The sequence below is a fragment of the Ricinus communis genome, chromosome 5 (genome assembly GCF_019578655.1).
Source record: "Ricinus communis isolate WT05 ecotype wild-type chromosome 5, ASM1957865v1, whole genome shotgun sequence".
Taxonomy (NCBI): domain Eukaryota; kingdom Viridiplantae; phylum Streptophyta; class Magnoliopsida; order Malpighiales; family Euphorbiaceae; genus Ricinus; species Ricinus communis.
Window position 1 is genome coordinate 3,699,064 of NC_063260.1, and position 25,957 is coordinate 3,725,020.

At 27.6% G+C, this 25,957-nt stretch overlaps 2 protein-coding genes across 4 annotated transcripts; both read right to left on the reverse strand.

The window, feature by feature from the left end:
• Nucleotides 1-5,451: 5,451 nt before the first annotated feature.
• Nucleotides 5,452-7,281, reverse strand: LOC8262354 (transcription factor RHD6). The gene is made up of 5 exons (XM_002532424.3): nt 6,617-7,281; nt 6,411-6,512; nt 6,223-6,288; nt 6,058-6,123; nt 5,452-5,827 (listed from the first exon to the last, which is right to left on the reverse strand). Exons 1-5 carry the CDS (start codon nt 7,235-7,237, stop codon nt 5,699-5,701), a joined length of 984 nt encoding a protein of 327 aa, XP_002532470.2. The 5' UTR covers nt 7,238-7,281; the 3' UTR covers nt 5,452-5,698.
• Nucleotides 7,282-16,195: 8,914 nt separating this feature from the next.
• Nucleotides 16,196-19,473, reverse strand: LOC8262353 (double-stranded RNA-binding protein 4). 3 transcript variants are annotated; one of them, XR_007216103.1, is made up of 5 exons: nt 19,212-19,473; nt 18,079-18,347; nt 17,652-17,862; nt 17,053-17,556; nt 16,196-16,457 (listed from the first exon to the last, which is right to left on the reverse strand). XR_007216103.1 is itself a non-coding variant. In XM_015727409.3 (5 exons), exons 1-5 carry the CDS (start codon nt 19,288-19,290, stop codon nt 16,432-16,434), a joined length of 942 nt encoding a protein of 313 aa, XP_015582895.2. In that variant the 5' UTR covers nt 19,291-19,473; the 3' UTR covers nt 16,196-16,431. The 3 variants fall into 3 exon arrangements, 2 of the variants coding, with proteins under 2 accessions (XP_015582895.2, XP_002532469.3); XM_015727409.3 differs by having other exon boundaries at nt 17,200-17,556; XM_002532423.4 differs by having other exon boundaries at nt 17,190-17,556.
• Nucleotides 19,474-25,957: the final 6,484 nt, after the last annotated feature.

A 25,957-nucleotide genomic window follows, 5' to 3' on the forward strand; every position in this document is an offset into this window, starting at 1 on the left:
GCAATTTAGACAATCTATATCAATTTAGCCAAATGCTAACTTTTACTTGTTTTAATTTAATTATTAACTTGTTAAAGCTTATCTGCTTTGGCCCTGTGATTCTTAAATTAATCTTATTATGCAACTAATTATATTATTTTATTTCAATCAAGCACAATCAAATTTAATAAAAAAAATAAAATATTTAAACTAATAATTTCAGTTTGACAATTCGATTTTAAATCATATATTATAGAAATGGTATACATATAATAAGTTCTGGGTAGGTCGTTGATAAATTAATTTAATGATTAAACTCCAAAACCATACTGTACTTACGTTGTCTGTTTCTACATGAATTAAGAAGATCTAAAGTTATTATTAAATAATTAAGTAAAAGGAAGTCTAGCTAGTTGGCCGTACCAGTCTGTTTCCCACGTTGCAAAGTTGGCCTTCACTTAAGAGGAAAAATGGACTCTCTTATTACTAATTGTTGTCAACGATTTAGTTAAACTCCATTATCATTTAACAACCAACTCGATTTTCATTTTCCATTTCTTTGGTTGGATCACACGTGCCTTTGGCTAACAACATGTGCTCACTTCTCTCGCTCTATTACTAAAGCTATATGAGCTGGTATGCCATTATCTTATGCACAGTATTTATCCCTCCACCTCGAAAGCTAATCCGAGTAACAGAGAAATCAGTATTCAAGAAATAGTTTTTTTATAAATCCGAATGTAAATATGTATAAAATTGCTTGAAATTAATTGAAATGCATATTTATGAGGAAAATTAACCGAGCAGTCTGTCTTTTAATTTATGTTATGAGTATATGCACTTATATATCCGGTTGTTCATGTGCATTTGCATGCTAAATGGCTTGTCTTCATTCCTAGTGTTTTGATATCATCTCTCGCATTCTTTTTTTTTTTTTTTTATCTTTTTAACATAACAGCCATTCATATATTCATTTTTATTAAAAAATATATAAGATGAAATTATAAAAATTTATTTTAATTTAACTAAATTTTCGAGTTTGAATCTTGGATATACAACTATGTTAAAACCATTAAGATAGTGTCTTGCCGCTCATAAAAGTCTGCTCGAGACGTTATAGATTAACTCTAGATATATGTAGAGTTTAAATGAAATAATGCTTAATTCTAATAGCATGACTGATCCATTTTTATTTTGAGTAAAAATCTTGGGAAATTCAACGTGATTAAGAATAAAAAAGAAAAAGAAGAAACACAACAACATTAGAAATTCCACCCTGCTGCCATTCTCTCTTATCACATGATTCTTTGAAGAATTTTAATAGAGTACGTGTACTTCAATTTCCCTATTGCTCAATGTTCATGTGCACGTAGATGCTTAACAGCTTGTATACATTCTTATATAGATTGTAAACTTCCTTTATTATGAATTTTTAATTTTTATTCCATACGTTAAGCACTGTCTATATATTCATTATCATTGAATAATCGACTATGCTAAATAAGAGAAACATAAAATATTATATGCGTAAATAATTTTATCGAATAATCGATTATATTGATCGAATAAGGAGAGAGCAAAGTCGCATGAAGAATCTTCAATGTCATATAAGAAATATTCCTTTAGATGATTTGGCTGCCCCAAATTGTTTCTCACAACAACAATTCTGGTAACGTTTTTTTATACTTCCCAATTATTTTCTTGTCTAATAAAACCTAAACATTATCTCAAAATCAAATGATTTGAAAATTTTAGTTAGTATGTGCATATGAAACTGATAAAATAAAACCATTATAACTTACATTTCCCACATTGTTGATTAAGGTACTAAAAGGGTCTTAGCAGAATACATTGACGTAATTTAAGTTATGGTAAAAAGAAATGGAATAACTGAAATATTCATTCATAGATATGGGAATGATGATATAAATGGTCACTGAATTTTGTATTTAGTTTCACTTTCATTATGAAATTTTAATTTGTTTCATTTTAATCATTCAATTTTAATTTTGATTGCGATTTAGTCATCTTGCGAATAAGAAATTGACATGTCATAATCTTCTTTCTTAGTTACTTTTTTCTTATTGATTGTTTTTATTATTGGTCAATTTTTTATTTATGAAGTGATTAAATTAAAATAAAATTAAATTGGATGACTGAAATAAAATAAAATAATTTTTTTTAACTAAAATGGAACTAATTAGGAAACTCAGTAAACATTTATATTATTATTCCATAAAATATCAAATCAAATCAAGTAATTAACAAGTGACTTAATGATATATTCTCTTAATTTGACATTTCAATTTAAGTTTGATAATGAGCAATTTAATTTCTACCATATCGAGAAAATTACAGAACTTGGGAACTATATAACCAAAATAAGGGGAAAGAGAAAAAGATTCGTTGTGTAAATCAAAAGAATTGTTAAACCTTACCTTCTTATCTCATAAGTAGACAAAATGCTGAAGTTGATGATTGCCATTATTCTTATGATTATTTTATCCTACTTTTACCTTAATTATTTGTGTAATTAAATCACTCCCTAACAATATAAAATAGTTGATAAACGTTGAATTACATAAATAATCATTTTCAAATTAGGCTACAGTTTTATGATCAAGCTGTAAAACTGGTAATAATGATTGTAAATATTGCAAGGATGGAACCATTAATAATTATTGGCTGAATTTTGTATTCTACAATATTTTAAGTAGGGACAACAGTACTAGATCTTATCTTGTTAAGTGCAAGTCAGAAGGATAAGTAATTAACAAATACGGATTACCCCATTAGGGGAACATGAGAATTTTGGATGCTTTTGGGTGATTTTGGAGACAAACATATCCTTCTTTGTAATTAATCTGGCATGGAATTCCATTACTATTGACAGATTCTTTCACATTAATTAATAACTTTGATTAAGGATCCAGCAAATTAGAATAATGCAAATCAAAGGATATATAGGAGAAAAAAGAAAAAGAAATTATTTTTTAGAAAATATATTTTTTAATAGAATTTTATTTTATATTTGAACAAATGTCAATGCGATAATTAGTAATATTATTTAATCCCAATAATATTATTTCATAGTTTGATTTTCATAGTGAATATATATTTCTGAAGTTTTAAATGCATATAGAAATACAATGATGCAGTTCTAAATGCTCGGATAATTTTATCTATAGCGGGTATTATATATATATATATATATATATATATATATATATATATATATATATGAGTGTTTTATATTTTAAAATTAGATAATTGACATATATTTAATTATTTAAAATTAATAAAAATAAGAAGCAATTGAGTTATAATTTAACTTAACCATAAGAGCATATACATAGGTTTGGTGGTTCATTTAATTTGGGATGTCTGAATACCGTTTTATATGGGAACGAAACATGTGATTAACCATGTGATGGTTATTAAAAAACAACACGTGCCTAATGGTCCCCTTCCTCTCATCTTTGAGTTTAAAGAAGAAAAAGGAAAATGTATCATTGCAGTTTGCAGATAACAACTCATTGCAGGCTAGTCCATATAAAAGATGGTCATACCAAAAACTTACCAATATAAAATAATTATTCTATTTTTCTCTATTAAGATATACCAATTTACTATCAATCAAGCGCAACTCGATTAGTATTAAAGTTGTCTCGGAGAAAGCTGTGAAATCTCGAATTTAAATCGCATGCAAAGCCATTTAATTTTCAAAATAATAATAATAATAATAATAAAGAATGCTGATTTTTCAAGAAGATAGAAAATTCCAATTTTCAGTTGTGTTAAGCTTGTTGAGTAATTATATATAGGGTTTAAAATCCACTCTGCCATTCTTTCCTTTGCTATTCTATTCTATAAGCTCATCATATCATGTTGTGCAATTGCATGCTTAACAGCTTGTACTATCATTCCCTGAAAATCAGGTTGTGTATGTAGTCCTTAATTGCCTACATTTCTAATCTCTATATAATACATAATTTATTATTAATAGAATTTATCATTATTCTGTCTCATTAATCTAATTGTAATATACATGCATGACTACGAATGTACTTACTCTATGTTTATGTGCGTATGTGTAGCTTATATAGTTCATCAATTTCATATTAATTATCTGTCACTTTTATATAATCAGCATAACATGTATTTCCTTATCTTGAAATAGGTATAATAAATTTTACAATATAGAAGGGAAATTTATTCTAATTTAGCTATTTTTTTTATAATTAAGCCTATTAAAAACTTTCTTAATCTAAGTGAGCTACTAAAAAACGACTGTTAATATGAAATGAATGGAGTAATATATGCAGTTATATTTATCTTAAAGCCTCGTTTGAATTGAGATACTTCAAATAAGAATTCTTATAAAATCTATGAGTTAACTTATTTGACAAGTAAAAAAAGGTGTAAATCTATAAATTTTAAATATTTCTCACTCTTTAGAATTTCTCATTTTTTAAAGTTTTAATTTCCAATCTAGAACGTAAAGATGTTCAAAATCCATAATGTTTTTTTTTATAAAAAATGATGGATTATTATAAAAGTCGAGCAATGAGATTGCAGCCTCATGGTGTTTATTTTGAAAAGAATTATATCAGTTAATTAAAACATACAATTAGTATAAGTGTTTATATTGTTTCAAATAATTCTGAATTCAAGACTTCAAATGAATTTTTGAAGTCTATTGTTGTTGGAACCAATTTCCATGAACTTAATTCTATAAAAGGGGAAAAAAATCCCCAGCAATTGAATGAGTTGTATTGAGTTTTAACTGAAGAACAATTTCAAACTAAGTAATATCATTAAAGTCTATTTCTGATGAAACCCATCTCCATAAACCTAATTCTCTAAAGGGGAAAGGAGAGAGAGATTCAAGTAATTTAAATTTCTTTCTGATTTAATTCTGAATAAGTGTCTTCTTACATCAAATAAATATCTGGTATTTATCCAATTTTTGGCAGCTTCAATTTTGAAAACTCATTAAGTCAAACTTGGATAATATTTTAACATTATCTTCCTTCTCAATTATTATATATACTTAGCCTGCATGAGGGCACATATGTTGAGTCCTGTTTTAATAATCTTTTTATTATTGTTCATATGGTATTGCATGTATATATTAAATTTATGTTCAGATTGGTCAGCAAAGTAGGCTTAGTTATACTTATACCAAAAACATAATTTAAGTTTAATGAGTTTTAAATTCAAACATTCATTTTAAATCAAAATCTCTATTCCAATAATAATATCTCCTGTAATGGATTTCATGTAACATCTGAATTGCTTGTCAAATGTCTTTCTTCAAAGTGAAAAAAGAAAAGGATAACATTCTAACTGTTTGATTTGCTTTTATAATTGACGTGATAAATTTCAATCTATATAATATATTTCCAGATCTAAAGGGTAGCTAGCAACCTTAAATAGCATAAAAGAATGAAAAAGAATTGAAAGAAGATGTTACAGTATTTTGCATTCTGAATTTTCATTGCATCATGAAAATATAAATTAGTTTTACAAGATCTTCAGATCGATGAAAACAAAACAAATAATTATCTATTCAGATTTTGTTTCTTAATCAAATATCGATAACTTCCAAAACAAAGCCCTTTTCTCCTTGCTTTGAGAAGTTGTTTTCACATTATATTATTGTGTTCTTCTTCTTCTTCATCATCATTATCATCTTCTTAGATTGTTACTAAAAGAATTACTTTGAGCTTGAACTTGAGTTCCTGTCTTTCTGAGATGAAAGAATGGCATCAATGGCTTCCTTTACTTGAGAAACATCAGGAACTTTGCCACCTTGAACCGGCCAAAATTCATCCGTAGCTAAAACCTAAGGCAAGAAATACATGAAAAGATATGATTGTCATACATTAGCTTAATTCAAATTAGGACCTTGTTTTTTTTCTTAAGGCGCTTACATGATGGAAAAAGAAACAAAATTTTAAAGTGGTGCCTTATACTAGTGTTAAGTTGAGACTATATCAGGAATTGAGGCTAGGATTCAAACTTCACTAATTTCAGAAAAAAAGAAAAAACAAAGATTCTGTTATTGGTCATTACCTTTACTTGCAATTGAAGAAACTTGACATAACTAATGGCTTTCTCTAACATGGTAACCAAATCAACCTACGCAAAACATAATCAAGAATGAGAAGACATGATCAGAAATAAAGAAGAATAGAAAAAAAGAAACAATAATTTATTATAGCAACAAAATCTAGCTACCTTTGAGCCATTTGGCACAAGCTCCTGCAATATCTTCAGCCGTTCGCTAATCCGCTCTCTTCGATTCTAAGAAGACAAACATTACCCCGTCAGAAAATCTAAATTCCATGTCGATTTTCCATAATCTTGAAACCATCTTTCATTTCTTAAAAAGCACACAGTTCAATTGGCTTAATTGTAAATCAAACCTTGGCTGCAATACTCTGTGGATCTTTAGATGGAGACGTCTTGGGTTTTTGCTTCTTAGTTGCACTGTTGCACTGCTTCTTCACAGCTTGCGTACTCTCTCCCTGTAACCCAAAAGTTAAATATTAAAAAGTTCTTGACTTTCGTCATAACACTGATGATTATGATCATGACAGAGAATTTGAAAGGGGAGAAAAACAGAAAATACCATATGTGGACGCTTATGGAAGTTTGCATCTTGTGTTCCAGGTTCTTGAATGCTGTGATCCGTAATTATAGTCCCTTCAGAGTATAGCCAATCCCCAGGATCTTCCTTTTCAGAATTGTCAATGGAATTGAAATTACTAGCTGTATGAAAGCAATTAATATTCTCAACCAAACGAGGGTCTGCACTAGACTTTGGATTCATTTGATTCCACTGGTAATTGCAGTTGAAATCCACCTCCCAGGTTGAGTAATCTTCTTTCAGACCACTACTAGTTTGTGAGGAAACCTTATTGTTTTGCTCAAAGCTAAGCAAAGATCCATTGCCATGTAAGAAACCATCATACCCGCCTCGAAAATTGATCAACGAATGAGCTCCTTCATGAGCTTGATGCCTTGCAGAATGAAACAGGAATTCATTAGAATTAGCACTACTTGGACTGCCAAGAGAAGAAGAATAAGAATGGCTCATGGCTAAGTTCTTGATATTGCTTTCTCCTTCTTCAGGAACCAATTTGTGTTTTCCATCAAATGTATAAGGATCTAAAGAGGAAAGATCGCCCATCAAATTTCCATTGTAGGCGCAAGTTTGAACTGAACCGATACGGTCTTTAGCAAGTGCCATCCCAAAGGAAAAGAATGAAGTGGAATTTAAGATATTACTACTCGTGTCTAGTTGAAGGACAAGTAGGGATATGAACAAAGCCTATTTGTAGAAGACTGAAAAAATAATAGTTTAATATTTAATGCTTATTAAATATTTGATGGCAAATCCTCAAATAAGGCTGGTGACAATTAAACTATGGGATCGAGCTAGGCTGGTTAAAAAGTCTAACCACTATAATTATGTATATAAAAACAACTACACAATTATCTTAAAATGTTTAATTCTTCAATTATTTTAAAAGATAATAGTGAATACCAATGTCTTGAAAGAGTATTAAATCTTAAATACCCTTACCATATAACTTTAAATAATAATAATAACAACTAAAAACAAACTATTATAAAATGAAGATATATTTTATCTGTGCATTGGGATCGTTAGCTGGCAGAAGTGAATAAAATGGAAGAAGAAGAAGAAGAAGAAGAGGGATGAGTTCAGAAGTGCATGCAGAGAGAAGCGAAGGCTTCGCCGGATCTTTAGCCATCCCACGTCTTTCAAGATTCCTATATAGTTTCTACAATCTTTATACTTTAATTTCCAAGAAGCTGGACCCATTAAGACTATGAGTTTTCTTTTTTTCCTTTTTTCTTGGGGTGTTTCCTGTAGTCTTTCCTTCTTGCTTCAGCACGTGGATTATTGCTATATATATCATAGCTGTTATGTTCTCTGTGTTACATTAATTCCATGCTTGGTGTGTACATTAGTCGATTCAAGCTTTGTTATAGAAATTGTTCTTTGCAACCAACTCGTGATTGGTATTGCGAGTCATCATGGTGATCAACTAGAATATTGAAAAATTCTATCTTCCAAAATGTTCAGTATCGCCAAGAATTTCTCACATCTGCTGAGTATGATCTTCTAATTTTTGTTTCTAAAGAAAGAAAAAAAAAACGTGCTTTAGGGGTAATCCCATTTATGTCATATAGAATTGTTAATCTTGACTAGTAAATTCAGTTTTTTTTTTTATTATAAAATAAATGACTCATATATCCGATCTTTTTAAAATGAAATATAAAACTAGTCATTTACATGTGTGTTGCACTGCTGTTATTAATATTTTAATTATAAAATCAGATATAATTTAATAAAATTTTTATATTTAATATTAATTTATAATATCTTAAAGATAATAGCATACTAACTATTTTTAAATGTCTTTTTTAATTTTTTTAAAATTTTATTAATGCAATAATATAGAAATAATTTTAAAAATATTTAATAATTAATTGTAGTATTATATAAATTAATACTATCAATATAATTCATATTACTATTTTTTAAAATTAAAAAGTAATTAATTATTAAAGATAATTTAAAATATTAATTTTTAGAATTAGAATTATTATCTAATTAGAGAATTAGTTAATACAATTTAAAATAGAATTAATATATTATTTCTTAGAATAGAATTAGTATCATTATCTAATTAGAAAACTATTTATTAATTAATATAATATTAAAATATAATTAAAAAATTATTTTTTAGGATTAGAGTCAGTGTTTAATTAGGAATGTAATTTATTAATCAATAAATTAATAGAAAAAACTATAAAAATACACATAAGCTTGAATCCTACGTGTCAAAATAAAAAAATTATTTGTCAAAAGCACACGTATCAAAAATATTTTAGATCTCAAAATTAATATATACTAGTTGTTTACCCGTACGTTGCATAGCTGATATTATTACTTTGATAAACTAATATATATTAATACTAATATTATGATCGTTGAAATCCATAAAAGAGTTCATTTCGTTTGCTGAGAAAGACATAAAAGAAAAGAAAAAAAATGATAAAGTTGAAAGTGAAATTTTAATATTATGGAATACATTGACTTACTAGTATAGAATTTAAATTTTATCTATTTCTTAAAATTTAGTTTAAATATAACTAATTTAATTATATAAAATTCTAAATTAACTTTCATTTCATTTAAAATATATAAATTTTAAATTTATAAATAAATTTTATAAATTTTAATGAAACGCAACGTAAATTACTATAAAAATTAGCATACCTTAGTTGAATCTCTCTCTTTTTTTGTTCTCTTCCCATGTTTTCTTGGCGTATATAATTTTTACCATTGAGAATAATGAATTTTGGTTCTGAAAAGAGTGGAGTACAAAGATGATATATTTTACATACATCCTTTCCTCATTCTAACAAAGCAACAAGTCTGGTGCATTGAAACATGTAAAAGATGGATTACTGTGTAATGCATAGGGGAAAGTCTGATGACGAAGGACCAATGGAATATGAAAGGTAATTAAAAGAAGAAAAATACCACTTACAAATATATATGCCACAAAATATGTATGTATATCATTCCACTTTAATTATAGATGCAAGCATTATTGTTGGTTTCAAATATTTGGACTTAGTATTTAATTGGTATTGATATTTAAATTATTATTTTTTACCAACGTAACTTTTTCTGTTTATTTTTTTGTTGAAATGACGTTTGCAAATAAGATATTTTTAATTGATTTTTCATATTAGCAATGACAATTTAGTAATAACTTATCTTACTAAGTATGTAGAACTCACCTCTAAATATGTATATTTTATAAAAAATTTTAGAGATAGATTTCACTTATTTAGTAAAATAAGTTATTAATGAATTGATACTGTTGATGTTGATGTAGCAAAATAATTAAGAATATTTCTAAATGCCATATCAGCAAAAAGAAAAAGTTAAAATATTAATTTCAATTTTATAGAAATTAAAAAAAAAAACACCAACCAAGCAATTTACTCATTTTGATTAGTTATATTACTAACCCCTTATTAAAAGTCACTTTTGTTTTTAAGCAAAAAAAAAGTCACTTTTGTTTTGATAATCTCTAATTCAAAATACAAGAAGCATAATAAAAATATGGCATTTTTCTCATCACTACTTCATTATAAATTAGATTAGAGTCCGCCCTAATTAGTTATATTAGTAAAGCCTTATTAAAAGCCACTTTTGATCATCTCTAATTCAAAATAGAGGAAGCATAATAAAAGTATGGCATTCTTTTCATCACTACTTCTTTATAAACTAGATTAAAAGTAAAAGTACTAATTTCAAAAATAATAGTAAAATTTTAAAATATTATCATCACTTTTAAATGTAATTACTTCTTAATAATCGTTAATATGATAATCTTTTTTAATTAAAAAAAGTAAAAAAAATGTGTGAGATAGAATAAAATGAGAAAAAGAATGAATGGAAATAAATATATATGACCATTAAAAATAAAAATGATTAATTAATCAATAAAAATTAATTATCACGAGTAAAAAAAATTATAACAAAGAGTTTGAAAATGAAGAGAAATATAAAATGTTGTGCCTTCAAATGAACTAAAAAGAGTATTAAGTATTAACTAGTAAAAATAAAACATTTAAAAAAGAATATAACAAAGAGTTTTAAAAGAGAATATAACAACGAGTATTAAAAAGAGAATATATATAATAAAAATTGAGGTAAAATTTCAAATAACACTAAATAGACTATTAAATTTAACTATTAGAATCACATTCAAAAATAGGGGTTAGTTGGGTTAATGGGGAATTGCATCACTCGCCGTGGCAAATAAGGGGTGTAATCTAATGAAATAGACAATCTCCTGCAAGCTACCACTACTGTGTCAATAAGACATACAAATAAAGAGGCAAACAATATTGCAGAAACATGGCAAAACAAAGAGTATTACGAAACTCGGATTGGAAGTAAGGCTTTAGATAGAACAACCTCTCATTCTTTTCATCTTCTGCTCCTTTAGTTGGCATGTTCTTGACATCTATGAATTTTATATGATGTTTTAAGACATATTTGACAGTTCTGTGTTTTGTTTCCTTTGCTTGCTCTGTTAATCCTTTTTGTCTTTTTTATAAAGTACGTTTTTCTCTTATATTATTAAATTGATGTTCATGATTTATATTAAGGCTACATTAATTTCAAAAAAAAAAAATCCTTTTCTTTTTTAGCAGACAGACAATCAGACTGAAAATATCAAAATAAAAGAGCAAAAAAATACTGACCCTAATCTATTCTAATTATAGTAAATCTTAAAATAGATTGAAAGTGATTAATGAATGGAAGAAATGTAGAATTTATTACTATAAATTTAAATTAATATTAATTTAGGTTTTACAAGACTTAAATCCACCCATTACTAAAATATTGAAATGCTATTTACTAATAATATTTTATCGTTTATAACCCTTTTAATATTTTGTATTTTTTTTTTAGAACATGGGATTCTCTAAGCTGAAAAGCAAACTCATTTATGAACTGAACCATACAGTAATTTAAGATATGTAAGGAGTATCGATCATAGAAGACATCTAATTAATAAACAAAAAGTCAAAAAAAAAAAAGGCCCTTTTGTAGTATCATTTGTACTTTTCTGGTAAATCAAGTTTAGATGGAAGTAAAGATGGAATTGTTGAATGGTCATCCAAGACATTTTTCAAGTAATCTTTTGTAAGCCCGATAAAGATCGTCATCCACATGTATGTTTTAATATTTCTCAGACAAGAAAACTACAGAAACCGAAGCTGGCATTGGCATTGAAATAAAAATGTTATTCCATTTCCTTGTTTTATGGAGATGTGTTCTTTCTAATTATATTTTGCAATGAATTTGGAATCCCTCCTCCCCAACATACGTTTCTTTAATGTTGGTTCATCTTATCTCCAGATCTTTTATATATATATATATATATACACCCTAACACATAAATTTTTTTACATGTATATTTATCTTTTGCAACTAGACAATTTTGTTGTTGTGTAGTTTTTTTATATAAATATATAATTAATTTATCAATCAATAATTTTTATTTTAAAAAATAGTATTTTAATATTATATTAATTAATAAAAAAATTGATTGATAATTTGATATAATTATTGATGACTCCGCAAAGAAATTAATAGATCGTTTACCGAGTTTTCTAGTTTGATTCTGCAAAAATAAAGGGTTAGAGGGATTATCGGATCGGTAATTCAATACTCACTCTAACGGTTAAGTTAGATGATTACTTTGGTGATGTAAGGTGAGGTGAATTACCTCATTCATTTATCTTACTCCTACTCGTATTTAGACTTCTCTAGATTTTAAGTGAGTTGAATCCTAATACAACTATATTTACTTTATAAGATAGGCGGGATTGTGTCATGATAGAACTCTCATTCTCTTTGCAAAATAGGTGGGCTCGTAGTGTGATAGAACTCTCCTTCTCTTTACAACATAGGTAAAACTGTATCATAATAGGACTCTCTTTTTCTTTATAAGATAAGTGAAACCGTACCGTGGTAGGACTTTCCTTGTCAATATGCCTTAGTCATCAATTACTATACTTAGTATGTGACTTGTTGATTTTTAGGTTCAAAATTTAAAAGATAAAAAGACTAACCCATGCTATAAATTGATAAATATAAATATATAATTAATAACCAACTCATCACATTACATTGAATTGTTATATCATGAACCTTTGTCCATGATTTATTATGCACCAAGCGCGCAACACAGGTTCGAGGTCTTTCTGTGTTTTGTTTTAAATGTTAGAGGTTGATGCCCTATACAAACACTACTTTTCTTTCTATTATATCACATTTCTTTACTTTTTTATTATATTATTAATAATTTGTTATTATATTTTTTTATGTTGGATTTTCAGCAAACTTTATATTTCTCCTTTATTACAATACTAAATTTATCTTTGAATAATATATTAGCTTTTTTTATATTAAAATATTATATATTAAAATGAAACTCAATTAATGATTCAATTTTTCTATTAAGATATAATATTTAATCATATTTTAGTATATATTTATATTTTAAGTATATTACATTTTACCTCACAAAGTTTAAATTTAAATTATATTTAATCATTGTATAATAATATTTTAATTTAAGAATAATAATGAAATATCAAAATTAATAATTTTTTATTCATAATTAAAAATAATGAAATACAATCATAGGTTATGAACACAAATACATCAATAAAAACTATAAACATCAATATAAAACTACAGGTTTAACAAGTTCATAAATTATAAATTATAGATTCATTATACGTGTACTTGAGATTTATATATAAAAGCTTAGAAATTCTTTAGAAAAATACAAGTTCATAGATTAAACATGAAAGATTCATAAATTATAAATTATAAATTTATCATATGTACACTTGAACTTCATATATTACAGTTTAGAAATTTAAAATGTAAAAAACAAGAGCATATATTAACCAATGAATTTACAGTTCACAAATGATAAATCTACATCTTATATTTAATGAACTTATAAATAATACTTAATGATATTGTTACTTGTAACAATATTTAATAGTAAATTTTCAATGAACTTACACTATACTATCAATGAACCTACAATATATGTTTAATGAACCTACAACTTGTCAAATATAAATCAATGGAACTACATCGCACTACCAATGAACTTATAACTTATAGTTAATCAACCTACAATTTATCAAATATGGATATACTTAACAATGAAGATTTAATTTCATATAAAAATACATATATGATATTTTATAAAAATATAAAATTATCCTTAAAAATCATTTAAAAAATACTCATAAAAATGTTAAAATTTATAAATAATTGCAAAAATAATAATTTTTTTATTTTTATATTAATATTTATGATACTAAACCTATTATTAAAAGAATCAAATAAATACAAAAACTTAACCATTAATGTAATTTTTCTTAGAATAATAATTAATATAATCTTAGTTAGAAGAACTAAACAAATAAAAAAAAACTCAATCATTACTATAATGTTTTTCTTAAGAAAATTAATATATTTTTAGCTCTCTTAATACTGAAAAAAAAAATAATTTTAATTGTAAGTATTACAAACAAAATAAAACAACAACAAAATTACATCCAAAACATGCATATCTTATATAATTGGAACTTGGTGATGGACATTGTCGCGTATACTTACAAAACTATAGATAGAGCAACAAAATATTCAAATAAAAAAATAAAATTGCACACATGTATCATATGTAAAATTCATGAGTTTTGGCCCATGTACATGATGTACATAATTTGCCCATCTAAACAAACATTCAAGATATGATAATATTACTCATGTTATTATAATTATAGCAATTAAAATTCTATTTCTTCTATTTCTTTATTATAAAATAATTTTTAGTTATAAGAAAAGAGCATATTAGTCATATTTCTAATATTGCTTATAATATCTATAAAAAAACTATATTAAGAAAGATATGTGACATATGTATTTATTTTTGATATATAAATATTTTATTAACATATAAATTTTATGTTTATTGTATTTATGAGATATTAACTAATAAATAATAATTCTACTTCCCAAAAATAGCATACCAATTGTATTAATTATCTATAACATTAACAAATCAATCAATAAATATCTTAACATAATTTTTATATTGTTACATTAATAAGATTTTAAAATATTAAAAATTTTAAATAAAAAAAATACTTGAAAAATCTATTAAATTTTTTATAAACTTCTTTTACATTGTTATATCTATAAAAAAAAAATTAATATATTTAAAATAATTCTTTTGCACTAATAAGATCTTAAAATAGTAAACTTAAAAAAAGACACTTAAACATATTTAATTTATTATTATTTTTAAATTATTATAAATAACTATAGAATATTAAAATTCTATTGAATTTTACCTATAAACTCAATTTTATAATTAAAAAAAGAGTTATGCAACATATAGATAAATCACCAATTATTCTTAAAATTAATAGAACTTATATTTTTTTATTTTTTACTTTGATTTTTAGAGAAAAGCCAAGGTAACGAAATGATAGTTCAATAGCAGTCATACAAATATGAGTCAGAAGATGTTCCACCACTAGTATAGAAAATTTGAACTTCAGATCTTCAACTATAAAATTTTAGAAAAATTAAATATAAAATTTTACTGAATAAAATTCATGAGAGCAAAAAATAAAATTAGATAGATTAATCTGATTATTTAATCCGAACCTAATAAGTTAATCTGAAACTCGAAGCAACTCGAACTAGACTTAATCTGAATCCAATTTTGTCCGAACTCAAAAAGAGCAAGACATAAAGACCCGAATATGATCCAGCTTGAACTCGATCCAACCAAAACCTAAAACTGAAAGAACCAACATTGCCCGAACTCGAGAAAATCCAAATCCAAAATAGTCAAATCTAAAATGATTCAAAGCCTAAAACAATCTTATTCCAATCTGACTCGACTCGTTGGCTTGTCATCTCTAACTATACCCCATAATCAACTTTATAATTTCTTTTAATGGTTTCAGTCGTTTATCCTATGGAGAGGCTTTGATACAATTCCTATGGTAATTCGTGGCCGGGGATGGCAATGGATAGGGTATTGGGTAAGGTAGTATTATACTATTATCCATATCCAAAAGAATGTATGTCTATCCATACCCATCTGAGTAATAAATATTAAATCCATCTTCATACGCATAAAGTTTCAAGTAACTCATGGGCAATTCACTATCCAAATAGTCATTAAAATATAATAAAACTTCTATAAAATAATATTATTCTGACTAAAAAATATTATTTTTTATAGAGATTGTTTATTTATTAATTTATCAATAAATAAATATTTATTAATTTTTAAAACATTATTTTAATTATTTGTTTATGTATTTTTATCATAATATATGTATGAGTTATATAAAAAAATGTGGTCAAAAGTTAAAAATATGTTTTTTCATATTACATTACATATCTTCAAATGGCTTAATATAAAAAACACAAGAACTCATTAGTTTAAAGAAGCCAAATTTCATGGGATGTAGTAATTAACCTGAAATTTTAAAACTTAATGGAGTTCACAAGTACAAAAGAAAAATTGATCTACACTTCAATAAACCTAGATGTAGTTATCATCCGAGATAATAGCTGACCTGGTATAGAATATGAGATTACTATTGTTTTGTACATGTCCAGTCATCACCAAGGTTCCCATCCTTATTTATGTTTTACAGAGACAACTTTCAGCATACCTAGTACAAATATCAGTTTCAGCTACAATCAAAAAAAATTATACCAGAGCAGTCTCACCCTTTATGAGGCAACTGAATATGGTGCCGCTTGATTCAAAGGCACAGCATCCACTGGCAACCTACAAGTTACAGCAAATGAAGTTCAGCATGCATCCACACCATTACAAGAAGTTGCAGAGTTCAATAGTATAGTATAAGTCTATAATACTACAAGATGTTATAGTGTTTATTAAGTCCATATACAATCAGCTATTATACTTAAGAGGAGAGTTCCAAACCAAGTTCATTCAAATTTGTTTTAATTTGTTTTATACTTAACATTTTGACTAAACATTAAGGGTAAAATTGGATCTTTTCCCTATTCATATTCATATTTATGTTTATGTAATTATGAATACCTAACATCATAAAAACATCTGTAGAACAGATTCCTCCTCGGTGAATGCACAAAATGTGTGGCATTTTAATTAGTATTGAATGTGGTATTCTACAGAGAGATAATTAGAACAAGTGACATTTTTATATTTTTAAGAAAACAAAGTGTTGCCTCTACCTTTCAAGATTACAAATTGAAGAAAGAAAGTGTGTAATCTCATTTACTAATACCTTCTAGTTCCATCCAAAGAAAATTGTTCCTATGAAGAATTACTATAAAAGCAGCACTAACAGCATGCCAGAAGCAGCAGTGGTAAAAGTGATCAGAGTAGAACATACACATCTAAAAATGCTACCAGCAAAAGGCATCAAAGTCCCAAATGAAGCAATCAGAAACACAGGTGTTATGATTCATAGGAGAAATAAAGCCGAGACACCAAAAAACAAAAAATAATGTACGAGGAACTAAATTTTACTGAGATTCACTTCGCAATTTTTTGTTAGGCTTTTTCTTATTCTTTCTCCTCTTCTTCCCAGATTCAAGAGCAACATCCACAGACTGTCCTGATACTGGATGCACAAAAGCTATCGGAAGATCAATTCCCTCACAGATTTTTTCTGGTTTCGTTTTGGTGAATTCATGATGGGGAGGATGCAATGCAGAAGCTGCCTCAGGAATTGGCACAACATTACTAACCATAAGAGCTTCAGTTTTTATATCTTTACCAACCACAGGCATATTGCTATTTTGGGCATCTTGTGAATCAGATTTATGAAATCCAACATATAATTTGCGTTTAGACTTGAAAAATTTAGAAATAATTTCCCCCGACTCCACATTCCCTGCAACGCAATTTCAAACAGTTAACAATAGAAAGCAATGACACAATCCTCTGAAAAATTATAAGAAAAGTCAATTGATGAGTAGATAAGGATACTCAAAAGTGAAAGAACCGCAGCACGAGCTGCCAATTGTTCAGCCTCCTTCTTGGTTCTACCCATGTCACCATTATAGGTCACACCATTGAAAACTGAAGAAGATACAAAAATTGGAAACAGCCCTCCTTGCTTAACAGTGTTATATGTAGGCATTTCCAGTTGCATCTTGACCGCATACTCATTTAAGATGGACTTGCAAGCCACTGTGTCCTGAATTGTCCAAAAGAGGGGGGGAAAATGAGATAAAGAATGTCGATAAGATTAACCACAGCGGATACAATAATTCACATTCTCATAGCTATTATTACTCATTCTTCTAATCATTCTCTTCTGTGGATGTTAAAATTCCTAATCAGAATCATCATAGTTTAATCTACTAATGGAGATAGCAATTGCAAGATCACAAAGTTCTATTAAAGTGAAAACCTCGTGAGTAAATTTTTCATCCTTTATTTCATCCTTTATCTTTTCTGTTATCGAAGTCAATGCAAGTTTTGCAACATCTTGTTCAGCTTCCTTTCGATGCGAAAATGTATTATGAGAAGTGTATTCTTCTCCATCCACTAAAACCGTTGACCTAAACTTTGGGTCATGTGGGTATCCTTCATTGACAGTTTGATAAATTGGTAGTTGCAAGGATTGCCGTTGTGTGTACTCTTGTAGTCGATTTTTATACATCAAGTGTTCTGGGGCCGCTACAAGTAAAAATTGCATGTGGATTAGTAATCCATTTCATAATTGTTAACATAATATATAAACCAGCACCAATCATATAATGTGATAACTTGTATGCATATATCTTGTGTAGTGTAAACATCAAGAAAATAAAGGCCCCTGAAACATTCAATTATCGAATGTCAACCATCATGGGCAAAATGTAAATTATATTAAAATCAAGCTTGCCAAATCAATCTCATTTTGACAAGTGACCAAAAAATAATAAACAAAGAAAACAAACTGAATGCAGGTATGAACAATCAAAGTGCAGTAATATGAAACAAAAATGAAGGATGGAAACAGCAAATTCACTCGCAAGAAATCAGTTAAGGAGCTACGCCAAGCAAGTCACTACAAACATATATGAGCATCCGCTACCAAACACTCTGAACAAGAACTTTTGAAGGGAAATATCAGATATAATGAGCATGAAAGTGAAAATTAGCTAACTTAATAACACCGCAAACCCTAATCAAATTTCTTAACTTCTAAACATACTGACTAATAGTGTAAATACCATTTTCTGCCACTAAACAATAAACAAAAGAAAAAGGCCATTAATATTACCATTTCAAAATGACAAAGCAAGCTCATTTCAGCAATCTTTAATACAAAATCGAGACTACAAATGCATGGCAAGCTTTTCTCTGCTTAACTAGAAGACAAAAATTTAAGTAGGAAAATTTTTTCTTAAAAAATACTCTCAAACATCATAAATCATTTGTTTGAGTAGCAGAACTCAAAACAACAACAAATCATTTTCTTTTGTCCACAAAAAAGAAAAAGAAAAAAATTCCACACTTCACATAAAAAATGAAATAAAGAAAAACAACGAAACTCACGGCAAGAGGTAGAGACAGCCGGAGGCAGAGGCGGAAGTGGAGTTGGAGTAGAATCAATAATGGGTATGAATTCATCCATTCTATTGAAATTAGGACTTTAAGTGAAGTGAGAGTAGGATTTAGGGTTTCTCTGGTTTTGTCCTTTCAGTTTTGGGTTTAAGTGAAGTGAGAGTGGGATTTAGGGTTTCTCTGGTTTTGTCCTTTCAGTTTTGGGTTTTCGGCTTTTTAGTCTTCAGGTTACAGGGACGTCTCTTGGAGATGGGAGACCTTCTCTGAGTTGGGTGGGTCTGTCCGGCAAAGATTCACTTTGGCCCCTGAACTTGTGACGAGATATCATAAAATCCAAAATGAAGTTTGTATTTCAAATTACTCCTTAACTTACATTCTTTGGATCATTGAACTCCATAATTTGGACGAAATATTTTGTAACACCCGGAATTTTTTATATATTTAATAATGAGTTTTTATTTAAGTTAATTTTAGCTTTATTTTTATTCGGTTTAATTGGAATGATTTAAATACAAATTTTGAATGTTCATGTTAGATAAATAAATGAGTTATTTTCCATATCCAATTAGTTTGATTTTTAAGGAGTTAATTAAGTAAACTATTTAAGAAATGATTATATTTTGGTTATTCAAATTTTTTTTCCAAATGCATATTTATATAAGTAAAATTATATATTGGAAAATTATGGTAGAATTGTAAAGGATGTTTATAAAAGAATTTTGGGAAAGTTGGTATTATAATTGATTAGTAGTATTAAATTTTAAGTTGGAAATTGATTATTTAATTTAATTGTGTGTTAGGACTAAATTGGAAATTTATTTTGGAATAAGGATTGAAAGTATAATGTTATTTTTATGGGGTTTTAATGGAAATTTGTGAGCATGGTATTTTTGTAAATAAATATATCGGTTAGGGGTATTTTTGTAATTATATATTTTCAATAATTCGGATTTGGCCCAAATTAAATAGTTAGGGGCTTAATTGAAAGGCTTAAAAGAAGTTTGGGGGTCAAATTGGAATTCTGCAGGATGAAATTGTAAGTAATAAAGAAAGTTGAGGGACCAAATTGCAATAAGGAAAAGTTCGGGGGCCTAATGTCGATATTGAAAGGAAAGAAAATCGGGGAAGAAGAAAGAAGGAGAGAGAGAGAGGGGAGAGAGAGAGGGGCGTCGGTGGCGGCCATGGCGGGCGGGGGCCAGCCAGGCGGCGTCTGTTGGCAGCGGCGTGGCGGCGGAATCACGCGACGTGTGGCGGCTTCGGCCGTTCCGTACCGCCGATCTTGGTGGCGATCGGCTCCCCGCAGAGAGCTTCCTTTTGGCGGCTGTCGGTTTTAGTGGCCGGAGAGAGTTCAGCGAAGTGGTGGCAGCCGTGTTTTCCCGATTTTCCGTGAGCTCCGGCCGGAGGATGGACGATTGGAGGGCGTATCCCGACTCTCCTGGCTTCAAGCTTCACGATGGCACCGGTTTGGTGGCGATCGGGCTTCGTTCGAATCGACGGTCGAGATCGTCCGCAAATCTCTCCCGGATGATCGGGTGTCGGATCGGAAAATCGGGCGAGGGATCGTCTTCGGTAGCGTCGTTGTGAGTTCGATGGTGTGTTCGGATCGTCGATCGGACTCCCGTGGCCGGGCCGAAGTCGGCCGGCGATCGGCGTCTCGGTAATTATCTTTGGCCCGTTAATTTTGGAATTCTTGGTTTAATTTGTGTTTATTGGGTTATATTGAGTATTTGATGATATTTGTGAGTCATAAATAATTGTCTGTCAGTTTGCTTGCCTCGTATTTAGTGCTGTGTGGCGGAGTCGGGATTAAGTGAAGTTTGGGGACCCGACTCCCGTTGTTTAAATTTTTGGATATTTGGAGTGTTTTTCTGGCAGGTCCTGGACCCGTTTTTACGGGGGGTAATGTTCGTGTTGTAAGGGAGGTTCTGCCGGATTTTCGGTAGAATTCTCCCGAGTCGAGATTCTTAGACAGTCAGTTCTAGGAATCTAGACCTAGGATTAATGATCGATTGTTTCAGCGTTTTAATAAATTGTTTTCCGTGAATAGATTGTCTGTTCGTTCGGCTCGCTCCTATCGAGGCACCGGAGCAGAGCTAGGAGGTCGCCAAACCTGTGAGTTAAAGTAATATATCGCTTACGCACGTGTCATGCATAAAATTTGATTTGCTACTGTGAATATTTATTTGTAATTTCAATTTTTCATTTAATTATTATTATTATTATTTGCATGATGCTTTTAATTACTATTTAAATATGTTTTTTCTTTATTACCAATTTTAATATTGCATGATGACTCAGGATGGGACGGCAGTAGAACATAGGAGTTGGATGAGTGTTCCAATATAATCTGAGAGAGATAGGAAAAGGGTAAAGAGGTAAAAATTTTAAGAAAGAAAAATTAGGACTGCCTTACGGTCGAGCATCGCTTCGGGCTTAGTAGAGTGTGGTTCTTGGGAGTAAAGGTCCCGGTCGAGCATTGCTCTCGGGCGGCTTATTTTGAAATTTAAGTGACCAGACTGGAGGTAAGGTCCCTGGTCGAGCTAAGCTCTCTGGGCGCCAGTCTTATTGGATAAGAGAGCCGAAAGGCTAAGAGTTAAGTGGCCGATTTGGAGGTAAGGTCCCAGTCGAGCTTTGCTCTCGGGGCGCCCGATCTGTTGGAATGAGAGGTTTGAGATGATAGAGTTGAGGTTAGTTGAGACATAAGTGTTGAAATAATCGAGATTTTAGAGTTGGGATTAGAGTTCTACTGAAGTACTCCGTTCCGTTGCATGTGGAATAAATTTTGTTTAAGCATGGCATGACACATATGTTTTAACATGACACGTATGGTTCGCGTGATTTATTAATTATTTTAAAATTAAATAAGGTGACATTGAGATATTTGAAACTGTTATAGATATATGATTTTAACTCACTCTCGAGACTGACAGTCTCTATTTACTGTTTTTCAGATTCGTGACTGTTAGTCCTCTCGCGACTCTTATTCAGTAACCCGACTCCTTCATCATCGGGTGATGTATTTGATTTGGTATGTAAATTGGTAAATCTTAGATTCTCCAGAGTAGTAATAGTAGATGTATCAGTTGTAAATTTTCTGAGTTTCGGGTCTCGCCTAATTTTTCTGGCAGACCGAAATATTTATGTAGAATGTAGCTATTAAGATAATTTGTGGCTTTAATAATATTAATTTGAGATGAGATTTGTTTAAATCAGTGAGTGTCAGGCTTACTACGGGTTTCAGTGGCCTTAAGCCTACCCATTCCCTAGTGTCGGTCACGGGCCTACAGGTGGGGTCGTGACATATTTGGTCTGAATTACATTACATTCGCTAGTAAAGAGAACCAACCAATAATAAAAGTAAAAATTATTATTTTCTTTAACTTTCAATGCACCTTTTTTTTTTCCTCACCATTGTCTTTTCCTAGCTTCTTTACAATATCTTTAAAACTTTTTTATCTCTAAACTTTTTATTAACAAATAAAATCATGTATCTACGGAAAATGATATAAATTTTGAAAAAACATTATTCAATTTTTTATCTTTTTAACTAAATATATGACATTTCACTTCAAGTGAGGAGCCCCTTAAATGGGAAAACCATCATAATACCAAGTAAAGAACAAACCAAAAATACAAAATCATATATGAAATTGAAGGTTACACAAATAACCTAAAAAAGGCAAAAAAAAAATCATATTTACTATCAGAAATTACTTCTAATAATATTCTTCTAGTATAAATTTTTCTAAGTATGTTATAATTCGAAAGTTTTATTTCATAAATATTTTAGTTTTTATTAGGTATACCATTTTGTAAATTGGTATATCTTATAATCAATTTTATATTCATTTTCAAAATTTTATGGTATTCAATTGTTTGATATATTTGTTATGTAAATAGTATGTGCATGAAATACTTTTTCAGTTTTTTATTATATGTTTTCAAAATTATTTATTGTATTTTAACTATATTTTATTATATGAATAGTATATGTTCAAATCGTCTATCATAATTTTTTTTCTTCAAAATAAATTGTCAATCATAATTTAAGTTGTATACATTTATTAAGTCCTAAGAAATGGGATCGATTTTCATGTATTTTGATATTTCTTACATAAATATTTAGTATATATTTAATATATAACTAGTAACTGCTGTTATTTTTATATATGATGTGTTAATAGTTATTTTTAAAAGAAATTAAAAGAGAATAGTTCCAAAATAATATCAATTTAATATATTTTGAAAAATTCATTATATATTTATATATTTTGTATATCAAATTAATATTATCTATAAATTAATACTTGCACGTTGTGTATTTGTATAATATATAAATTCAATCAAGCATTTCTTTTGTTGTGAGAACCAATATGCTAAGATTTTTATCCAATAGTTAGGGTGTGCACTATTCGGTTTGAACTGAACGATCAGTTCCGTTTTCAATTATAATTTTAAAAAATTATAAGTATTTATTTAATCTTTATGCAGAAAATTTTAAAAAATCGAACTCAAGAAATAACAGTTGTTATTGGTTACTTGATGGTAGGAATTGCAATGTGGTGAGTTTGGCTTTTCCATTCCCATCCTATCAAAAGTCGGAGCTGGTATGAAGTTCAAATTTTTTTTAAACGGGATCGGCCGGGTTCGGATAATACATATTATATTTATTTTATATATTTTATTAATTTTTAAAATATATTTATTTAATATTTTAACTATTATTTAATATAATTAAAGGAATAAAGTATAGATTTAAGAAAATTTAAAATATTTTAAAAAATTATATATATATATATATATATATACAATTTATTTCAGATATAATTCAAGACGGGTTGTTGGCGCGTCGGCCCTGTCACTAGTAGCAGAATGAGTATTTCTCATCTCATTTGGATGGGATTACTGGCTTATTTCGGGATACAGAATAAATTGCCATCTCTACTTGGTGGTAAGCTTAATTGCTGTATTGTATAGGACCCATGTTCAATATCTAGGTGCTGCAATTGCTTTATTGTCTAGGACCCATGTAAAATAAAAGACAATTACACATCAACTCATTGAAAATCAAAATTTTCTGATTGTCTAATTTTTAATTGTGCAAGTTTCTCATTATATATATAACCTTTTACTAATACTTTATTTATTATCATATACAAACTTATTGTTTAAATATCATTTAGTTACAGTTTAACTATTAAATAGTTGACCTAATTACTAATTAAATCCTGAATTTTATAATTTTATTTAATTATTTCAAATTTCTAAAACAATTACTTATGCTTTCAATGTATTTTTAAAAATATTTTTCGGTAATAACTTTTGAAATATTATAATGAAAAACAAAATAACATGGTAAGTCAATTATGCTTACCAACATAAAATTTTAGTGAGTTAATAAAAAAGTTATTGCATTTAAATGTAAAATATATGAAAAACTGAGCATATATAAAAATTTTAATTGTCATATCATTAAATTTGGGATAAACTATTTTTACTGATTCATAACTATTATTTCTTTTAGTAAGTACGATTGACTTTCTATATTTTCTTTTTACTATAAAATTTTAGAAATTGTTATTTGAAAATATTTTAAAAATAAATTAAAAATAAATATTTTAAAATAATTTAAAATAATTAGATAAAATTATTAAAAAGTATAAAATTCAGAATTTAATTTATAATTAGATATAAATAATTTATAATAATTAGGATATATAAACTTAGTGTCGGGAATGCATCATAAAATCAAAACAAAGAAGAAATTTAAATGTTTAATTATTTTATATGACATTTAAATATGTTTAAGATCAAATTATTTATTAAGTTTGTAAAACATACAAAAATGTATGAAGTTTTATTCTCGATAAAAAAATTCTCAAAAAAAGTTAATAGACATTAATATAATTTATTAGTTGTTTACCCACACGATTGTTATTATTATTGTTTTAAATTGTAAAATCTAATTGATAGATATTACTTAATAAATATTTTAATATTTAATATTAATTTTTAAATTTTTTAAGAAATAATAGCAATAACTAATTTTAAATGTCTTTTATTTTTTAAAAATTTCAAAATTTTATTAATGCAATAATATAAAAATTATATATTAATTAATTTTAATATTATATAAATTAATATATCAATTATATTGATATTACTATTTTTAAAGATTAAAAATTAATTTATTATTGAATATAATATTAAAAATATAATTTAAGATATTTTTTAGAATTAGGATTATTGCTTAATTACAAAATTAATTTAATTATTAATATAAATATTAAAATATAACTAATATATTTTTCTTAGAATAGAATTAATATCATTATTTGATTAGAAAACTATTTATAGTTAATATAATATTAAAATATAATTATTATATATTTTTTAAAATTAAAGTCGGTGTTTAATTAAGAATATCATTTATAAATTAATAGATTAATAAAAAAAATATAAAATTATATATAAACTTGAATTCTATGTGTCAAAAGTAAATATACATGTCAAAATAAAAAATTTATATATAAAAGAGTAAATATATATATTAAAAGAATTTAGATCTTAAAAATTTATATATAAATACGTCTAACTAGCTATATTTAGACGTGAATAAATTTAAGTAGTCTATGCATTTTCATAAAGCAAAAAACAAGAAATCCAAAATAAATAAATAAAAAGATAAACTTTTAATTTTTTTTTTATGTTATAATGTTAATGCATGTGTGGAATAC

Coding starts and splice junctions, on each gene's coding strand:
- LOC8262354 (XM_002532424.3), bottom strand. CDS start 7,237: ATGGCACTTGCTAAAGACCGTATCGGTTCAGTTCAAACTTGCGCCTAC. Junction 6,513..6,616: donor TCCATAAGCGTCCACATATG/GTATTTTCTGTT, acceptor TTTGGGTTACAG/GGAGAGAGTACGCAAGCTGT. Junction 6,289..6,410: donor CACAGAGTATTGCAGCCAAG/GTTTGATTTACA, acceptor TTGTCTTCTTAG/AATCGAAGAGAGCGGATTAG.
- LOC8262353 (XM_002532423.4), bottom strand. CDS start 19,290: ATGGATGAATTCATACCCATTATTGATTCTACTCCAACTCCACTTCCG. Junction 17,863..18,078: donor ATGAAAAATTTACTCACGAG/GTTTTCACTTTA, acceptor TGGACAATTCAG/GACACAGTGGCTTGCAAGTC. Junction 17,557..17,651: donor TGCGGTTCTTTCACTTTTGA/GTATCCTTATCT, acceptor ATTGCGTTGCAG/GGAATGTGGAGTCGGGGGAA.